This window comes from Nipponia nippon, unplaced genomic scaffold (genome assembly GCF_047370975.1).
Source record: "Nipponia nippon isolate SJK-2023a ecotype South Korea unplaced genomic scaffold, ASM4737097v1 scaffold_1, whole genome shotgun sequence".
Lineage (NCBI taxonomy): Eukaryota > Metazoa > Chordata > Aves > Pelecaniformes > Threskiornithidae > Nipponia > Nipponia nippon.
The window spans coordinates 40,549,895-40,569,615 of record NW_028262290.1 but is presented as its reverse complement, the minus strand read 5'-3'; the positions used below and the strand labels follow the sequence as shown (position 1 = coordinate 40,569,615).

At 41.5% G+C, this 19,721-nt stretch overlaps 1 protein-coding gene across 4 annotated transcripts in view; it reads left to right on the top strand.

Annotated features, from left to right (window-relative positions):
- CHD7 (chromodomain helicase DNA binding protein 7) overlaps positions 1–19,721 on the top strand; it is a 145,752-nt gene that overhangs the window by 49,134 nt on the left and 76,897 nt on the right. For all 4 annotated transcript variants that reach the window (XM_087752683.1, XM_087752692.1, XM_087752706.1 and 1 more), the window contains one exon: positions 5,018–6,875. In XM_087752683.1, the coding sequence (XP_087608809.1) occupies positions 5,193–6,875 (1,683 nt within the window). In that variant the 5' untranslated portion in view covers positions 5,018–5,192. The remainder of the gene's footprint in view (positions 1–5,017; positions 6,876–19,721) is intronic.

The following is a 19,721-nucleotide window of genomic DNA, read 5'->3' as shown; positions in this document are numbered from 1 at the left end:
TATACGGACTTAATTTTTAACACAGCTGTACTGCGTGAAGTGTACACTAGGAAAGTGTTCTGTATAAAGGAAAAAAAAGTGTCTTTAGGCAGTCAGATAATCAAGTTTCTATGGAAGTTAGAGTCAGAAATCATGTTGCGATCACTTTACAGATCTGCTCTTCTGTGTTAGCTAGTCTGTACGAGACTAGGCGTGCTTCCCACGGACGCGGTTAGGCACTTGCATAACTGTCCTGGCATCGGCAGCGCTATTCGCTCAGTAGGTAGATGAGCTGAAAGGTAGACATCTCATCAGTCATCTTCCCCACATTGAATATCTTGGTGTGACTTTTACTATGTTGTCAGGGTGTTACATGTGTTTATGAAGATTTTGGTGGATGTTTTCCTGCAACTTTGTTCATAAAATAAGGATGTGACTTTAATTGCTGTCATTTGTGTCATCTACTTCCATGCGGCAAATGCTTAAATTACTACCCCTAACAGCCAGCAGGAGCTTAGCAGTTTTGAAAAGCAGTTTAAATATGCAATGTTTAAATGCAGATTTAGTAGCCTAATGTTTAATCCTACATTTTGAGGCTCCAGCTCAAAATGACCTTTGGCATGGCTTTGGTTTTTAGCATGAGAGGCCTTTTTAGCCTAGTTCTTCAAAATAGGACAGTATTTGCAGTGTTTATTGTATTGTGTTGGAGGTGTATAGTTCCATTATGTGAGTAACTCTTTTGTTTGTGTCTGTCAAGTACTTAAGAGTTTTGTCTGAGATATCAACTGATAGCTGTAAAAATATCAACTCTGCATGACACATGTCACTTTAAAGCTTCGAGCAGTCAGTATTAGCTGCATTCACACATTCTGTTTATTTCGTTCACTTGCTGCAAGGCCATCAAGACATGCTGCTAAATTTCTTGTGTAGAAGGATGGAGAGTTGAATCGAAGGACCGGTTGATTTACAAAATGTTCTCCTGAATGACAGAATGTGAGGATGGCATTGTGGAGGGCATGTGCATCTGTGTGCTGGTCTTGAGTGCTGGGATCTGCTGCTTTGGGAGCAAGGCTAATGAAGTTCAGGTTTTAGTTTTTGCAGCCCTAGATCGGGTTATACACATGCAGCAGCCAGTTTTGTTCCAGTCATAAAAGTGGGAAGCTCCCCAAGGCTACTGAGTCCATGTAGCTCTGAAATATTAAGTTGAGCAATGGTTAACTACTACTTAAATTTGAGGTCTAGCTGTTTAGGACTGGAATGTTGCAGACTGGAGTAAATGTAAGCTTTGTCTGTTGAGACAACAGGGTTATTAAGCAATTGACTGTGTCCTGGTAGCTGGGATCATACCATTGCTTTGAACAGAAGTAGGTTGTCTAGGCAGTCTTAAGGAATCATGTTGACTCTTTGAGTTCAGTCCTGTTGGTGCAATATTTCATGTTCAGGAACAGAAAAGCTGTAGAATTTTGTAGCAAAATCTGTACAGTTTGGTTAAGATTATTTAAAAAAAAAAAGTTCACTATCTCTTCATACATTCACAGTTTTGTTCAGGAATCCGCCTTTCTAATGCCTGGAAAATAGTCATTGCTTCGTGAATGTCTGTTGGTTTTAACTTAAGGGATAGTAGAGAAGAAGATGCACAAATACATATTTTTAAACTACTTAATCAAAAAAAGATATTAAATGGAGCTTTACATGGTCAGTCTTGCTGTTAGTTGTCTGCTTTCATGGGGAACTGAACAGTGACACTTAGTAAATTCATGTTAGGTAGAATTATTGCTTGATGCAGGTCCTACCTTTGTGTGCAGTTTGGGTTTTTTTTTGGATGAGCCTGGAGGATTTAAGCAGAGAAATTGCATTACTTGTAGTGAAAGAAGCAAAGATTGCAACTTACAATAAGGCTGTGACTCTCGTGACTTGCTTAACTATACAGAAGACGTCTATCCTGTTAGCATAGGAGGTTGAGAGCTTACTAGGTAATTCCAATATTGACTGTTTTCTTAACAAAAAGTTGGTTAATTAATTTTGATCGGGCTTTAGCTGCTTCTGTCTTTCATTCTTCAGCATGTGCTGTTAGCCATAGATCACATCAGAGGTGTGCCTTGTATTTGGGGAAATAGAATAAGGTTTGTGAGAGCACAAATTCTGATTGTAAAGGGCTGTGGTCATTAAATTTAAGGCTAAACTTAAACTACAGTTTCAAGACATCTTCTCAAACACATTCTCATGCTGTGTTTCAAACTAATAGCTTTAGCATCAACAGCTCAAACATTAAATCGATTCACACTTCAGATAAAAATGCAGAGCTAAAATAAATAGTGGCAAACAGTGTTTTCGTTCTTAATTTAGATGATGGATTTGTTTTCATACAAACTGCATCATAAACTTGGAGGTTACTTTTCTTTTTAAACAGCGTGTGCTCAGGAAGCCAGGCGAGTGCTAGGTTCCATAGCACGTCTGTTTCCTTGTAAGGGACATTCCCTAGCCCAAACCTGCAAATTGGGATGGAGTCATCTGGGCAAGAATTAAAGTGTGTTTAATTAAACAACACTCTTACCCTTTCCTTGGTTTTCTGTGTGTGGTAGCAGGTCCTAACTGCTGTTAGCCACTGTTGACTGTTACTGGTGGCTGACTGTCACTTGAATTTTACTGGAAGCCTGTCAGCTGATGAACAGTAAGGGAAGCAGTGCAACTCAAATGTGTGCTTGTTGCTCGTAGCCTTGTTTTTGGAGATGCTCTGTTAGCTCGTCTATAACGGATAGCAAAGAGAATTCTTCTGTGTAGATTTCAGTTATTTTTGTTGCAATGTTTCATCAGTGCTTCGGAAGAGTAGAGCATGCTTATCTTCAAAAATTGTTCTTTTAGTAGGCATTTTTAATATAATAAAATGAGTGAAAATTCTTACCTGTTCATAATTCTGTGGCTGTAAATAGGCTAGCTGATGGGCGAGATCCCCTGCTTGGCTCAAGTTTGATAATGCCCAGATTACGTCAGTGGTTGGGAGGTAACAGTGTCTGTGCACTGTGCTTTTTAGCATTTCCAAGCAAAGAGACTGTTCCATTAGATGGAGACCCTCGGTACGTGCTGATGTCCAGCTTTGCCAGCTCCTGATGGCAGTGTGTATCAGCAGAGGCAGCAGTGTGAGAAGTCCTCGAGCAATCTTAAATCACTGGAGGGATCTTCACCATGGCAGAGTGGTCTGCTCTGGAGCAGTCTAATAACCAAAAGCTTGTTTTGGTGAAGGAGGCTCCTTCTTGCCTTGTTGTTGGAACTTCCTTATGCTGTGCTTTAATAAACTGATTAAGGTGGGAAATGTTACAGATAGCTTCTGCTTAATAAAGAAAATCAAATCAAAAGAAATAGATATTAGCGATATGAAGATGGCTCATAGGAATTTACCCCCGAGTGATTTAGAAATACAAGTGTTAATATCCCAGCCAAGCACTAAAGAGATTTAAGAGTGTGGTTTTAAAGGTGACATTCAAATGCTATTTTAAGAGGAGTGATAAATGCTTGTGCTTTTCCTCTTGCCCTCTACTTCATGCTGTAGAAGGTTCTCTTGACAATGGCTACAAGAAGTGTAATAAATGTGCTGATATTTTCTCCCTAAAACTTGTCTGGGACCAATTGCCTTCAGTTAAAATAGTCTGGTCTGGCATTTGGCATCCGAAGTGACTGAAAACATCCCTCCTCTGCAACAAAAAGGAAGATGTGAAAGTATAAACTTGTAAATCTTTTCTTTGATCACTGATTAAGGGCAAGCTGGTATCTGCAGGTACAGTCGCTACTAAATTACGACAAAGATGCAAAAATAGTTGTGTTTATTTGCTATGTGGTTGGGCTTCCTTGACTATCATCTTGAAGTTTATTTTGAGATACAAGACATAGCATTTTAAATTCTGATCTTAAGAAGAAAAGATAGCATTAGACTAGTTTTGTTCGTAACAAACAGATGCAAACAAAATCTTTGAAGTTGTTGCGGGGAGAGGACAGGGGACACATTTCAGAACGTGCCAGTCTCCAACGTGAAAAACCTAAACGGGAACTTTTCTGAATCTACGCTGTTACTGTGTGTTGCTTTTTTCTTTTTTCCCCAAGTCCAAGTGTGTGCCTTGTTAGGTTAGCATTTTTAGTATTTAAATTCTTTTGCCTTTACTAATTCTTCTGAATGAGTTTCCAAGATTGTAATTCTGGAGAGTACAAAACTTCACTGTGGTCTTCTGAAGTGCTGTAGTTGCAGTTAGTAGCATGATCGCCTGAAGATGAATAATGAACTCCAATGGCAGTGTTCCCTGCTATCATCATGAGACAAATTAGGATATGGATTGAGAAGTCTACCTGATCATAGAATGAAGCTCTCAAATTTAATTTTCTTACACAAATTGAGCATATCGTTTTGCTTAAATGGGAAGAAGCGGCATGTCTTTCAGTTTACGTCTTCATTAATATGTGTTTAAAAAAAAATTTTTTTTTTTTTGCTTCCTAAATGTTAAGTCTTGGCATTTAGTATGTTTTAGAGGGTCGCCTCTGTGTGCATTTGAAAAATCCGTTGTCCGTATAACTAACTTTAGTCTGTCGTAGGACTTGGTGCTTCTGCTTGCTCATCTGATTACGCAGCTCAAGGGAATAAGGTTAAGGACATGCTGTTGGTAACTAGAGCATTTTCAGGGCTTTAGTTCGGCAGATGGGCTGCTTGGCTATATTCATGCATCTGCCTACCTGCTGTGGCAGCTGCTGCTGCTGCATGTTGTGTTCTTTTGTTCTGTTCCACCCAAGAAAGGAGCACTAGGAAGTGTAGTGAACGGATTAATCTAAGGTTAAGGCTAGTGTTTTGCTTGCTTCCTAACTCTCTATCATAATAAAGCTTCTGATAAAGCTAATGAATCCTTCGTAAAGTGAAATAGATTTTTAAGATGTATTTCAGGGGCTGAAACTAGCTAACGTTGTCTAAAAAACAGTCAAGTGTGTTTTCTTTCTATTGCCTGACGTTATTTATTTCAATATCTTCCTCTCTTTCTTCCCCTTCCCCCACTTTTTCTAGGAGCAGTAACCAGACTTTGCCTGACACTGCGTGGTCCAAAAGAATTAAGGAAATATGGAATGACATGAAGGAGATTAGTTGAGGATTAAAGGCTTTGAGGACAAAACACCTCACTGAGGTGAAGCACAGACTAGCATTCTAGTTGTAGCTCCGAGGAGCTGTGTGCTGAAAAAAGATGGCAGATCCAGGAATGATGAGTCTGTTTGGAGAAGATGGGAATATTTTCAGTGAAGGGTTGGAAGGTCTTGGAGAATGTGGATATCCTGAAAATACAGTAAATCCGATGGGGCAGCAAATGCCCATGGATCAAGGATTTCCCTCTTTACAGTCATCTCTTCATCATCCCCCTGCAAATCAAAATCAAGCCAAGTTGACCCATTTTGATCACTATAATCAATACGAACAGCAGAAAATGCACCTGATGGATCAGCCGAACAGGATGATAAGCAATGCCCCTGGGAATGGTATAGCGTCTCCTCACTCACAATATCACAACCCTCCGGTTCCTCAGGTTCCTCATGGCAGTGGTGCTGGTGGTCAGATGGGAGTCTATCCCGGCATGCAGAACGAAAGACATGGGCAACCCTTTGTAGACAGTGGCTCCATGTGGGGACCACGGGCAGTTCAAGTGCCAGACCAGATAAGAGCACCATACCAGCAGCAACAGCAGCAGCAACCGCAACCGACGCAGCCGCCACAGGCACCCTCCGGGCCCCCTGGGCAGGGCCATCCTCAGCACATGCAGCAGATGGGAAACTACATGGCTCGTGGTGATTTTTCAATGCAGCAGCACGGTCAGCCGCAACAGCAGAGGATGAACCAGTTCTCGCAAGGCCAAGAAGGCCTCAATCAGGGAAACCCTTTCATTGCCACCTCAGGACCTGGCCACTTGTCTCATGTGCCCCAGCAGAATCCCAGTATGGCACCTTCTTTGCGACACTCAGTCCAGCAATTTCACCACCATCCCCCCACTGCTCTCCATGGAGAATCAGTAGCCCACAGTCCCAGATTCTCCCCTAATCCTCCCCAGCAGGGTGCTGTTAGGCCGCAAACACTTAATTTTAGTTCTCGGAGCCAGACGGTACCCTCACCTACTATAAACAACTCAGGGCAGTATTCTCGATATCCTTACAGTAACCTTAATCAGGGATTAGTTAATAATACAGGGATGAATCAGAATTTAGGCCTTACAAATAACACTCCAATGAATCAATCTGTACCAAGATACCCAAATGCTGTCGGATTTCCATCAAACAGTGGTCAAGGACTAATGCACCAGCAACCCATTCACCCTAGTGGCTCACTTAACCAAATGAACACGCAAACTATGCACCCTTCACAGCCTCAGGGAACTTATGCCTCTCCACCTCCCATGTCACCTATGAAAGCAATGAGTAATCCAGCAGGTACACCTCCTCCACAGGTTAGACCTGGTAGTGCTGGAATACCAATGGAAGTTGGCAGTTATCCAAATATACCCCATCCTCAGCCGTCACACCAGCCCCCTGGTGCCATGGGAATTGGACAAAGGAATATGGGCCCCCGAAACATGCAACAGAATCGTCCGTTTATGGGTATGTCTTCAACACCACGGGAGATGGGTGGGCACATGAGACCAAATGGTTGTCCAGGTGTTGGCCTTGCAGATCCACAAGCAATACAAGAGCGACTAATATCTGGCCAGCAGCTGCCTAGTCAACAGCAGTCTTTTCAACAGCAAATGCCAACCTGTCCTCCCATGCAGCCTCATCCAGGGATACATCATCAGTCTTCACCACCCCCACATCCTCATCATCAGCCTTGGGCACAGCTTCACCAGTCACCACAAAACACACCACAAAAAGTGCCTGTCCTTCAGGTAAGCTACTTCCAATGAGTAGAAAATGTTTTAAATTACTGTAAATGCGTTCCAGGATACACAAGATCTATGGTTTTGGAATAGTTGCCTCTGTTTGACTCCCCTGTTTGTTACTGGTTATGTGGCTTTCTTGGTGCACAGAAGCTGAAGGTAAAATGAGGCTCAGGTAGCTTGCTAACGCCCTTACGGTAATTTTTACAGGATAACGTTATGGATAGACCAAAATATGATACAGCAGCAGGACGAGCTGAATACCTGCTTTGCTTCGTGTTGGTTCCTTTGAGGCGAAAATGGAAAGCATGTATGAGAATTGTAATTTCAACTATTAATTTTTGTGTTTGCAACTTGGAGAAAGAACTGTGTGTTAATAATGGGTTTGTTTTGGCCAAACCGAGGGTTTTCTTCAAATCCTAAGGGAAAGTTTTGTGGTTTTAAGTTAAAGCTGAAATTTCTACATGTGAAAAAATTTCCAGGGTGAACGTCTTCAGCACTAAGTAATGTAACTGAGAAGTGATGGGGCAACAGTTTATGCAAGGAGAAGGCAGCAGATGTGAATCGTAGTCTGAAACCAAATCTTCTGAGGCTTAAATGAAATCTCGAGTAGGATAGAAGTTTTATTTTACTGAGTCTCTGATCTGCCGAGTTTCAATGAAAATGTACTGCTTCCATGTCATTTTTCAATTAAAAGCTAAAAACAGTAAAACATCTTGATCCTCTGTAGCTTAGCAGGCTTGACTACATGTTAGTATGTTAAGCTTGAGCTGAAAAAGTGCCTTTTGGGATCTTTGCATTTGCCATTGCTTGCCTCTGGCTCTATGAGTCATCATTCAAGAGGTTTTGGTGCTGAATGAATAGGTGGTCAAGATACTAGAGGTTTAATTTTATTTTTTTTTAAGCCAGTCAGTAATTAATGCCAAGTAGCTCTGCCCATGAATATTTGGAGACAATTGTTGGAATGCAGTCACAATGATACGATGCTACAATAAGCTTAATAAATCATAAAAACAGCTGTCCTAGCCAGTGTCCCAGGCCTGTGTGGAAAGCAGCTGCTCAGCAGTCCCCTCCACTGCTGCCTGCCGGCTGCTTCTGTTAGCCGCTCCGCACAGCGTGAGGTGGGTCTGGGAATCAGATGTATGCGCTGCAGAGAGGCAGCTGACAAGGAGTGGTAGATGGAGCAGCTCAGCAGCTGGGAGAGGCTTCCACATTCCCTGTGGAAGAGAGGAGGGGGGAGCGCTGGAGGTGCCATAGGGTGGGGAAGCCCTGGGAGGGAGACTGGGGACTAAGCTGGGCAAGGAGAAGGACACTGTCTTTCTGGGAGGGAGGAGGAAGCTCTTCTCTTGAAGGGGTAAAAAATATGTTCAATATCTTTCTCTCCCCTGCCCCCTTCAAAATTGGTGTGAAATTTTATACCTGTGTTGGCCTTTCCTCTCCCCCCACCTCCACGCGCAGGCTTTGTTTGGAGAACCTAAATTACAGTTCTTGCACGTATGTGGAATTGTGTGTTCCTTCTTGAGAAAGCAGCTCTTGACAATACACCTTGTGTTATCGACTGTGTGGGTAAGGAGCTTGAAAAAGGAAAGAACTCAAGACTATACGAAAAAACCCAAGAGAATGAGCAGATACTTGGAAAGGGGGTAATAACAGCATGGAGAAATCAGTAGATTAAGACTGGGGATCAGAAAAAGAAGCAGAAGATGTGGTTTTTACCCTGAAGTTGAGGACTGACACATCTAGCAGAAAAAACTTGAAAGAAAATTGTAGAAATGGTAACGTAAGACTTCTAAGACAGTAAAGGAACAAAAAGCAGCAACACTGGGATCTTTCACAACTAGTGATGGTGGGGGTGTGGGAAGGGAAGACTTGAGATCGGCTGTGCCCTAAAGCTGCGGTGTTCTTCACCAGCATTAATTCCTTGTTTTCATCTGACCATCCAGTAAAACTTTTTTTGGCAGCAAGAGGTGGTTTGGGGGGAGTTCTAGGGACATTCATTTCCCTTTAATCAGTGAAGAGGTAAAATGCAGGCAGTTCAACCCTTAAATGAGCTGTGCAACCTGTTACAAAGTTCTGAACTGCAGATGAATAGCTTGAACAAAGGTAAGTGCTGAAACTAAATAATTAGAGGAAAACCACATGATAACTCAAGTTATTTGATTAAAATCAGTAATTCAAACATCAAAAATCAGTAATTCAAACAGTTGTAGCTAGCCAAGTAACTTCTGTTAGCCTACTTCTGTTAAGTTTTTATTTGGTAAAAGTTATTGTTAACATACCTTCCCATTAAGTAATTAGTTTGAGACCTGTCTGTAGTAATGAAACTCTTGACAGGCAGGCATTTCCCCCTTGAAAACTGTTTGGATGAAATAAATATTGTTCAAGTCAATGAAAACCCAGCTCCTCCCCACCCCCTGGGGAAAAATGCAGATGTGTGAAACCCCCGCTTTTAAGACTGAATACAGAATTTGTAGCTCTCCTGTTTGTGTCGTGGTTTTCCCTTCATGTCAGTTGGCAGAAAACTGTTCACTGAAGAACAGTTATTTAAATGACTGGTTTGTTTTTATTTGTACAAAATGAATCAACAAAATGAATATAGTCAGTGAAATGGAAATCGCTATATACTTCTAAATCAACAGAAGCCATCTTAGTAATTATTTTTCAGTGATTTGAAGCTAGCCTTATCATGGGAAGGCTGTAATACTTGTGGTTAACCAAATTACTGTTTTGTTTTTAGATACGTTGGAAGGAAAGTGAAGTTCTTTTGCTTTTAACTTGAAAGAAATTGCCATGTCAATTCTAGGGCTCGTTATTTCTTTTTTGTTTGCAAAACTGCAAATTGTTTTGGCTGGGAGATACAGCTGGTGATTTGCAATTCAGCTGGTTTAGATTAATAGCTGAAAACTAGACATGGTTATTAGGACCTTGTTAGCAGTGAGTTGCTGGCTCCGGTGGAGTTTGATAGATTCATAAGAACCACCATAGCGTTGGGACATTCAGTCAGTGTGCTTGGGTTTTCAAGCCCTCTTCTGAGACGTCCTTCACCCAAAGGCTTTCGGAGGCGCTCGGTGGCCCTGGCGTGGGGAGGCAGGTTCTGCTGCGGCCGGGTAATCGGCCAGGGTGCAAAGCAGAGGGTAGGACTAGCTTGCTTGTTTTCACAGTGGGGGCATCTGCGTTGGGCTTGTGAGCTTGTGCTCTCCAAAATACTCATGAATGATCTGGGAAAGAGTGAAAAGTCAGATGGCAAAGTTTGCTGCTGCTGTTAACATACTCGAAGCCGAGTGCCAAGTGCCGATGTGGTGAAGAGCCTGACAACAATGTAACTAAATAATTAGAAATACAACAGGAATGTCAGTTGCTTGGCTGTAAGCTGTGTGAGCCAAGGCATGGCCAGTAGAGGTTTAGGTTGGGTATTAGGAAAAATTTCTTCACCGAAAGGGTTATCAAGCACTGGAACAGGCTGCCCAGGGAGTGGGTGAGTCCCCATCCCTGGAGGTATTTAAAAGATGCGTAGACGTGGTGCTTAGGGACATGGTTTAGTGCTGGACTTGGCAGTGCTAGGTTTACGGGCGGACTTGATGATCTTGAAGGTCTTTTTAAACCTAAATGATTCTATGGTTCTGTGGTGCCTGGGCAGTGAAATGGCAGGCAAAACCCTCTCCTTAGGAACAGGGTCTTGGTGTTCGATGGCTATCTGAAAACGTGCTATGACAGTCAAAGAAATAAAACGGTAGGAATTGTTATGGAAGTAGTAGAGAGCAAAAGAAAGGTTGTTATCATGGTGCTACATGTATGCATGGTATGCCGATGTGGCAAGTGCCGTGCAGCTCTGGGTCCCTTCTTCAGGCCTCAGAAAATACAGTAGCACTTGAAAAAGCACGGGGGTGTGTGTGTGTGTGTGATTGGGGAGGGGGAGCGAAGAAGCGATATGGTGAAAGCCTCTAAAATTGTGAGTAGTATGGGTGCATGAAGAAGGTGAATGTGAAACAAGGGTTGTTTGTCGCCTATTTTTGTCTCCTTGAATTCTTTCAAGGTATTCAGCAAATTATCATGTGGTGAGCTTGGAACTGCACATTAAGATGCTGATCTCTGAGATGCTGTGCAGAAAAATGCATCATCATTTGATAAACATGAGGGCACCACATTTGGCTCAGCAGATCTGTGCCGTAAACGAGTGGCTGAGAGTTTCTTATTGGGGCGCATCTACTGCGTGCGTGTCTGGTTCTTGTGCTTTTCCACAGACTTTTTCAGAGAGTGGATATCAGGTTAGACAGGCCTCTGGGGGGTCTAATGCTATGCCGTTGCTCTTACCTGTCATTATTTTCAGAGAGTTTTATTAGCGATGGAGCAATTGTAGGAGTTTTCTCTGCTAAGAATAGGCTGTCCTGGGTGTGTTGTTATGTAGAACTTCTTATTTACCCGCAGCTACCGTGTGGGCTGAAGTTTCGAGTCCTGTTCGTTAATCATGTTCCACAAATGTGACCTACATTATTTATAGTCAAACATAGGAATACTTAAATAACAAACAGTTGCAGTATAGCCTCCATGCTCGACTAAATAGTAGAGCTCAATGGTGGGCACCAGCAGTGTTGAAGGACGCGGGGTTGCGGTGTCCAGCTTCTTGTGGAGAAAGAATTCATTTTGTGTGTGTCACCGGTTCACTGCCAGGTTTACTCTGCTGGCCTTACTATCTGCGGGCATGTGACTTTGTTTTAAATCATAACTCATAGCTGTGCTTGGTATGAACACATTCTTTTGAAATTTCCTGCCCTCCCTTGCGGGGGAAGAGGCCGGGAAAGTCCTGCTGAGTCACCAGCTGGGTCACCCCTGTCACAGGCCCTTCCTGCATTCTCAAACCCTGTGTTGCTGCCTCAGTTTAACTTACACTTGCATATGCCTTAATGGAGAGGGATATTAATGAAAACTGCTATCAGCGGGAGTAGTTTGATGCAATATCGTAACCCAGCAGAGACTGCGTGTTAAGTCAGTTACTGCTGGCGCACTAAAATGAAGTTGACTTTCTCTGGGTATTTAATTGTTCTAATGCTTAAGAGTATTAAGAAGAGACTGACTTCTTACTCATCTCCTTACTGTTGTCACATAACCAATTATCTTACAATGTGTGTCCTGTGATTTTATTTGGTAAGAAATGGTATCATTTGAGATGGTTAGGATTTTTCCCATAAATTAGTACTCATAAGTAATGTCCCACAGCTCCAGAGAGAACTGTTAGGTTTTTCATCCCTTGAGTGTTTACCTTTTGAATATTTTCCTGTCAATAAGTAGAACAACTCCAAATTTTTTTAAAACTTACAAACACTATTGGGTACTTATTGTTTTGACACAGAGGCTATTACATGTGACTGCTAGCTTGTCTTTTGGAGTACTGTCTATGCTGCATGTTCAGCAAAATCTCATGGCTGGAAATTCTAGTTTCCCTTTTCAAGTGTCCACAGACCAGCAAACTAGTGTGTGTTGGTAAGATTGTTAAAGGTGCTAGACTAAATGGAATTAAAAAAACCACTAATACTGAACCTTGATTGATTACAATTGTATATTATTTTTATACATCGATATGTGCATGTGTGTGTGTATTTATGTGCAATATACGTAAAAAAACCTAGGCCATAGCAGAAGTTGTGGAGAATGATGAAGGAAAAGCTGAGAAGAAAATCCATAGTATTCATCTAAAAGTAAAGGCTGATAATAGTACATTTTTCTTAAAAATTTATAGGCTTCTGCTGTATTTTGTTGAGGCTCTGAAGAACTCCTGCATTTGAGCAATGTACTCAATGTAATTAACTATAATTTTCTAAATAAAAGTAGACTGTTAGAGCTACCTTTGGTTAAAAGTATTGAAGTTATTTCACCTCTGTGGAGCAGAATAGCCTGTTAGGCTGATAACCTGATCCATCCATGAGCTACTTCACATACAGGTCTCTCAAAGGATATAATAATTAATATGAAATACTTTGTCCAACAAAAGTTCATGTTCTAAAACTCCTTGGATATATTCCAGTCTAACAGTTAATATTAACATACCCAAAGGCTTATTTTCTCCTCACCTTTGAGAAGGCTATATGTACTTTTGTAAATAAAGTGTTGCAGGGATTTCTGCAGTGAATAGGCCTTTGGGCCAAAGATTTGCCGTTTTGAGGTGGTTTTGCTATGGATTTTTTGGTCTTTTTTTTACTGTTGAGGTACAAGCAACTTCAGGAATACTTGTTCCCTCAGGTGCCATGATTTGACTATGATGAAAATAATTTGTGCCATTAAATTATCTGCTCTCAAGTTTTGGGTAAAGCCAGTTTGCAGCATTAGCATAAAAACACAAGTCTGCATCAGCATATTGATATTGTGGGCTTAAGAGTTACCAGACTTGTTCTTCAGCGTGAATATGCTGGAGGTTTCTACGATATGTTGGTGACCTGAATGTGTTTTTTCTTGAAATCATTAGCATTATCTGAGGAATCGCCTAACTAGAAATATTTTTAGATTTATGCTGCTGTTCAGTACTTCAATACAGTATTTTTATCTGCCGATGGCCGCTTCTAGTGGGATTTGGCAATCATCTTATTTTCCCACGGCTGAACACATTCTCCTATTTTATATTTATTTGAACAAATTTAAATCTGTTGTTTCAGAGAAGCTTTTTTTCATGACTGAAAACTGACAGTCTAGTACAAACCCTCATGTCTGTATCACCATCAGCCTATATAACTCATAGGGATGGAAAATTGGGGCAAACGAAAAGAGAAATGCTTGATTTTTTTTTTTTTTACATTTATTTTTTTATTTCTTTAAATACAGTGGCAGTCTTAATAAGGAACAAATTGCAGGCGAAGTAATAATTTCCTGCCTTTTTCTTATGGATCCTCCTCCTGGTCTTCCATCCTGCTCTTTCATGTGGAATTTGAGGCATCCATTTGTTTTAAACTATTCTGCCTTTGCTTGTATCTTGAATGCAAGTGTCACAAACTTGCGTAAGTGTCCTCTCTTTTTCTCCTCTGGGGAGAGTAAATGTCTTAGTTCCCACTGTGGTGGGACACCACTACTTTGAAGTTCGATTTTTAACTTCTGAATGCAAAGGTTTTCTCCCTCAGTTCAGTGAGCCAGTGCTTTTCACTTTTGAATTTTCAGATTTGAGTTATAATGAGAGAACTGATAAACAATTATGAAGCTAAAATACTGGAATGGTATTTTTAAAAAGGGACAGTCTCACCTGAACAACGTATCAGAATGGATGCACGTACCCCTCCCGGTCCTTTCTTTATTCTATTTGAGAGCTTTCCTTTCTAAGTATCAGTGTTCTTTTAATTGTATGGAGATAAATATATATTATACAGCTGGTAATGTGGTCTGGATTTTGGGAACAAATCGTTTGTTTTTTTCTTCAGAGATGCCATCTATAAATATTTGATACCTTCTTTTGTCAACAGAGTTGTAAAGTTTGGTAGCTAAGGAGCAAGATTAACACCCTTGCATTTTTCACAGCGATTAAAGCATCTGTTTGTACAGATCTCTCTTTTGAAAAATTCCCAGGTTTGCAGGTGTGGTTTAAAGATGGTGAAGCAGCTTCTCGGTGGGAGCAGAGTCGGAAGCGTGGGCAGGAGGCAGTGATCGTGGAGGGGGCAGCGAAAGCCTGAGCTGAGCTGATGGAGCCGCACTGAGCAGTAGGAACAGAGAGGAAACGGCCAACGTGTTAAAATGGGGACAGAGGAGCTCGGGGAGTCACCGCACCTCTCCCGCATCAGCTGCTTCGGTCGCCTGCCTCTTGAGCCCTTGCCAGAGGCAGCCATTTGGCACAGTGGTGCCTATTACTGCTCTGCACGCTGCTTCAGGGTGCACCTTTCTGTCACCATGCTGCAGGCAGACAATCCACTGCCAGCTTCTCGGTGTAGCTGTGTGAACTCAATAACTCTCAATATCTAATCTGCTTAAAAAAAATAATCCATGCAAATAAAGGTGGCTGAGGGCTGGGATGCAGAACATTAGCTCCTTCCTTGCATCAGTATGCCTGGTCGTTGGTGAACTGGCTTATCTGGCCAGCTCACTTCTGGCCAGGACACGTTCCCAGCATCTCTTTGCTATGTGACCACACGGTCACCCAAGCTGGTGGTGTGGGAGTGGGAATGCTTGGTGAGGGAAGACAGGGACTGCCTCTTCCTCTGGCAGTGAGCTTTCAGGCCCTTTATACCTTTACACAGCTCAAGTTTCTGTAGCACTTGCCCTCAGTAACCAGCCCTTGAATCCTCCCTCAAATTTTGATAAATTAGAATTTCCATTAGAGGTCAAGGCTTTGTCTTGTTTTATTGAATTAGTGACAAACAGGTCACATTCCAACTTCTTCCAAATTTTTTTTAACTCTCACCTTTTGTTCCTTTTTTCACACAAATATAAATGACTGATTTGATTTGAGAGGTGTGTTTTCTTTTTTAGAAAAGAAGGACTTTTTTGCTCTTCCAGCTGAAGTATTTGCAGTTATTTTGTTATTGAAGAGATGAAAGAACATCCCCTTTCTAGCAAAGAGAGCTTGGCACAATTTCATTAGATGTGCGTCATGTGCATTGAAATGAGGGAAGATGCCTCCAATATCTGTCAATGAATTGTTTTCCTTGAGGACCAAATGGGATTTTTTTTTTCTTCAACACTGAGAATCATGTAAAAGCATGAGAAGTTAGAAATAAAATTCAGATTAATTTCTTAGTCGTCTTTATGAGGAAACAGAACCGAGAGATAGGGTGGCTTAGTGATCTGAGTGGGGATTTGATTTGTAAACTGTGGAATCAGCATTCTTTCTGATTTTACTGACCTTGATATGTCACCAATTTAGTTAGAATTTTCTCAGTTACTGGGCAAGGTTGGTAATAGTGTTGCCCCTGTTTATGAAGAGGAACATATAGATGATGGGAGTAAAGGTTGTTATTTATTCAAAACCCAAATTCATAAAACTCACGATTCCAATTCTTACTCATATATGTTACTCTAAAACATGCCATCTCCCTGCTCTCCTTGTCACTCTTTCCAGTATTGCTCTTGCGTAAGAGTGCAGCTCAAGAAGATGGAGACGACCAGTCTTAACAGTTCAAAGCAGGAAATCCCACTTTTGTGTGGGAATTTGGTAATTGTAGAGGTTAACCCAAGAGCAATGCAGTTCTACAAGATGTGGAATAAAACAAGTGGATCTCTGCTTCTGTCGTTCCATCACCTGTTCATCCCTGAATTGGTACCGAGGGTCTGGATGCAACTGTTCCCTGTACTCCTCCTCAGCAGTTTTATTGTGTTAGTCAAGCTTAGGAGACAGCCGCTCGTGTCTTACACTGAGCAAGCATAAAAATTAAGAACTTCTGGGAGTGGGTTCACATTGCATGGGTTGCTGCTGTAGAAATTAAATGTCAAGAAATCTTAACTTCTGGAGCTTGGCAGGTTTCTATGGAATATTATTAATCTTTTAATTTTGGAAAATTGCAAGTATTTGTCTTCAAGAGTGCAACACTTTATTGTTCAGTATGCAGCACAAAATGTGTCTTTGCTATATTGATACAACACGTTGCAGGGAGGGCCAAACACTTAAGTTTCGTCTTTCACTTTTGTATATTTTGTTAAATACAAACTCTTGTTATTTCAATCAGGGAGGAAATTTTCATATGTAATACAAGAGTTCCCAGAAGGAATGTATACCCACCTACAATAGACTTCTTTCTTAAAACAGACTGAATAATTTAATCAGTTTAATCAGAAAAACATTAGTCAGTTTTAATTGTGCTAATTAAATTGTGTTTTATTATGTCTCTGTAAGTCCCGCAACCAAAAGAACATAATGACCACAGTAACTGAGAAGTTAATACTTCTATAGATTTTTGGATTTAGTGTTCCTGTAAGAAAAGAGAGAGAGGACTCATAACAAGCTTCATAACAAACTTCATAATATCTAGTAGTTGATAGGAACTCTGTTTTTTCCACTCTCCTTTTACATCTCCTCTCTTTCCAGATGGCCCTACATCCACTTGTATTCTGGTACTTCCTATCTTTTTTGGCCCTGCAAGACTCTGATAACTGTGATAATACTGTAATTTTCCTTACATGTGAGCACTGAATGATATGAAGTGCTTTATTTTATTTTTGGAAGAAATCTTTCTGTACCAGCCAATTGTTGCTAAATATAGTGGCAAGCTTGTAATATACAGTGCATGTTTGAATTTAAAGTGACACCTTGCCATAAAAAGCTGACCTCACAGTTTACTTGTACAACTGTATAGGCAATATATAGTCATTAAAACTAGTGTAAAATTTTGGACTTTATAGTTGTTATTCATATCTCACTCAGTTTGCTAATAGGATATTGCAAATGTTTACCGGGGCAAGCATCATCAATTGCTGACATAGGGATAAATGCCTACAGTACTGGGAGACTACTTAGTTCCTGAGTCTTTCTCTCTGCTAGACTCCTTTGAAATATTTCAGGAAAACTTGTTGAAAACCAGATAATTGTGTAACTAAGGCATTGGACTGGGATTCAGGGAATCTTTGTCTGACGTAGGTTGCTCGTTAACCGTTTGTTTCATGTTTGTATTGCCAGTATTGCAGCCGGGTGCTCTGTAGCAGTGACAAGCAGGGGACGGCAGAGCAGTTCCTGCAGTTCCCTGCTGCGCTGTACAGCAACACCTAGAAATGTAACTCAGAAGCTGTTACTGGTAATGAGGGGTAAGTTATAAATGGTTGCTTCAGACTCAGCTCTCTGGTTATAATATAATATTACAGTATAAAACAAAATTTAGACCTGATATTGCTGTAGACATGTCTGGTTTAAGACATGTGTATAGGGATTTTTACATTTCACTGCAGGTTGTGTAAAGAACGGCTGGAGCTAGGGTACTAAAGGTAATCGCACTAAAGGTAAGGTATTCAATGTTTCATAGAACAATGTTAATCAGACTAGTTGGAGAACTAAAGTACGATTTAGACATTATAATTAAGAGTTATCTCATTTGGTACTGCTAAATGAGGTGTTTGTCCACAGAAAAGGAAGTGTGGGGTTTTTGGTTGGGTTTTTTCTTTCCTTTTTTTTTTTCCCTCCCCTCCAGTTCTAATGACGCTTTCTGATTTAATTGTTAGTTTAGCTCAATTACTAGAGGAGCTGGGAAAGGCCTACCTTTCATGTCATAAATACGTATTAGATAACATTCAAAGGCTTTTTTCATTTGTTGCTGTGCCTAAAGAACTAGAGCTTGAGAAGTATCTTGAGCTCTTTGACATTAAATGGATCTCGGGCAGCATATATAACATCAAAAGATTTTTAACAAGTCTGTGATTTCAAGCCCACTTTGTCATGCTGAAGTTAATAAAATACTGCAATGGAAAGGCCATTTGGAGAACTGCTGTCTTCCCACCCCAAGAGAAAAATAGAGTTGATTACTGATGATCTCTTGGTTTTGTACCTCACGCGTATCCATTAAGATTTCTTTGAGCTGGTGGTTTCAACCTGTGGTCTGTATACCTCTGAAGTCCCCTGCGGACTGCTTTTAAGTGGCCTGGGAAAGGTGATGAAGGAGAGCAGGTTTCTATGCTAAGGAACAATACGCCTATGGGAAGTTTTTAAAGAGAATTACATCTCCACTACTAGAGGCTTACAGATAAAGAAAAAAAAAAATGACAGAACAGAGTTCTGTGTTGTAACTTAAATCTCAGTTCAGACAGTATTTGCTCAGGCTGGTGTCTGAAATGACAGCAGTTACACCTCAGTGTAAAGCAAAGTGTAGGGGACCCCCTGTCGCAGCAAAGCGTACTGGGACCAGTACTATTTAGTATCTTCATCAGTGACATAAACAGTGGGATCAAATGCACCCTCAGCAAGTCTGCAGATGACGCCAAGCTGAACAGTGCAGTTGACACGACTGAGGGACGGGATATCATCTAGAGGGACCTGGACAAGCTTGAGAAGTGGGCCCGTGTGAACCTCATGAGGTTCAACAAGGCCAAGTGCAAGGTTCTACACCTGGGTCGGGGTGACCCCCGTATCAATACAGGTTGGGGGATGAGGGGATTAAGAGCAGCCCTGAGGAGAAGGAGTTGAGGGTACTGGTGAATGAAAAGCTGGACATGAACTGGCAATGTGCGCTCGCAGCCCAGAAAGCCAACTGTATCCTGGGCTGCATCAAAAGCAGCATGGCCAGCAGGTCGAGGGAGGTGATTCTGCCCCTCTGCTCTGCTCTGGTGAGACCCCACCTGGAGTACTGTGTCCACCTCTAGAGCCCTCAGCACAGGAAAGACATGGACCTGTTGGAGAGGGTCGAGAGGAGGGCCACAAAAATGATCAGAGGGATGGAGCACCTCTCCTGTGAGGAAAGGCTGAAAGAGCTGGGGTTGTTCAGCCTGGAGAAGAGAAGGCTGCGGGGAGACCTTATTGCGGCCTTTCAATACTTAAAGTGGGCTTATGAGAAAGATGGGGACAGACTTTTTAGCAGGGCCTGTAGCGATAGGACAAGGGGTAATGGTTTTAAACGAGATATAAAGAAGAAATTTTTTACACTGAGGGTGGTGAAACACTGGAACGGGTTGCCCAGAGAGGTGGTAGATGCCCCATCCATGGAAATATTCAAGGCCAGGTCAGACAGGGCTCTAGGCAACCTGATCTAGTTGAAGATGTCCCTGGGTTGGGCTAGATGACCTTTAAAGGTTCCTTCTGACCCAAGTCATTCTATGATCCTATGATCTCTTCAGGGGGGAATCCCAACAGCGAGTTCTGTGTTGGCTGATCAAGATGGTGTATCCTCACCTCACCTGGAAGTAATGGGTTGTACAGTGCCACCTTTTTTAGAAAGGACATTGAAAGACTGAATAGAATGTATAGTAAAA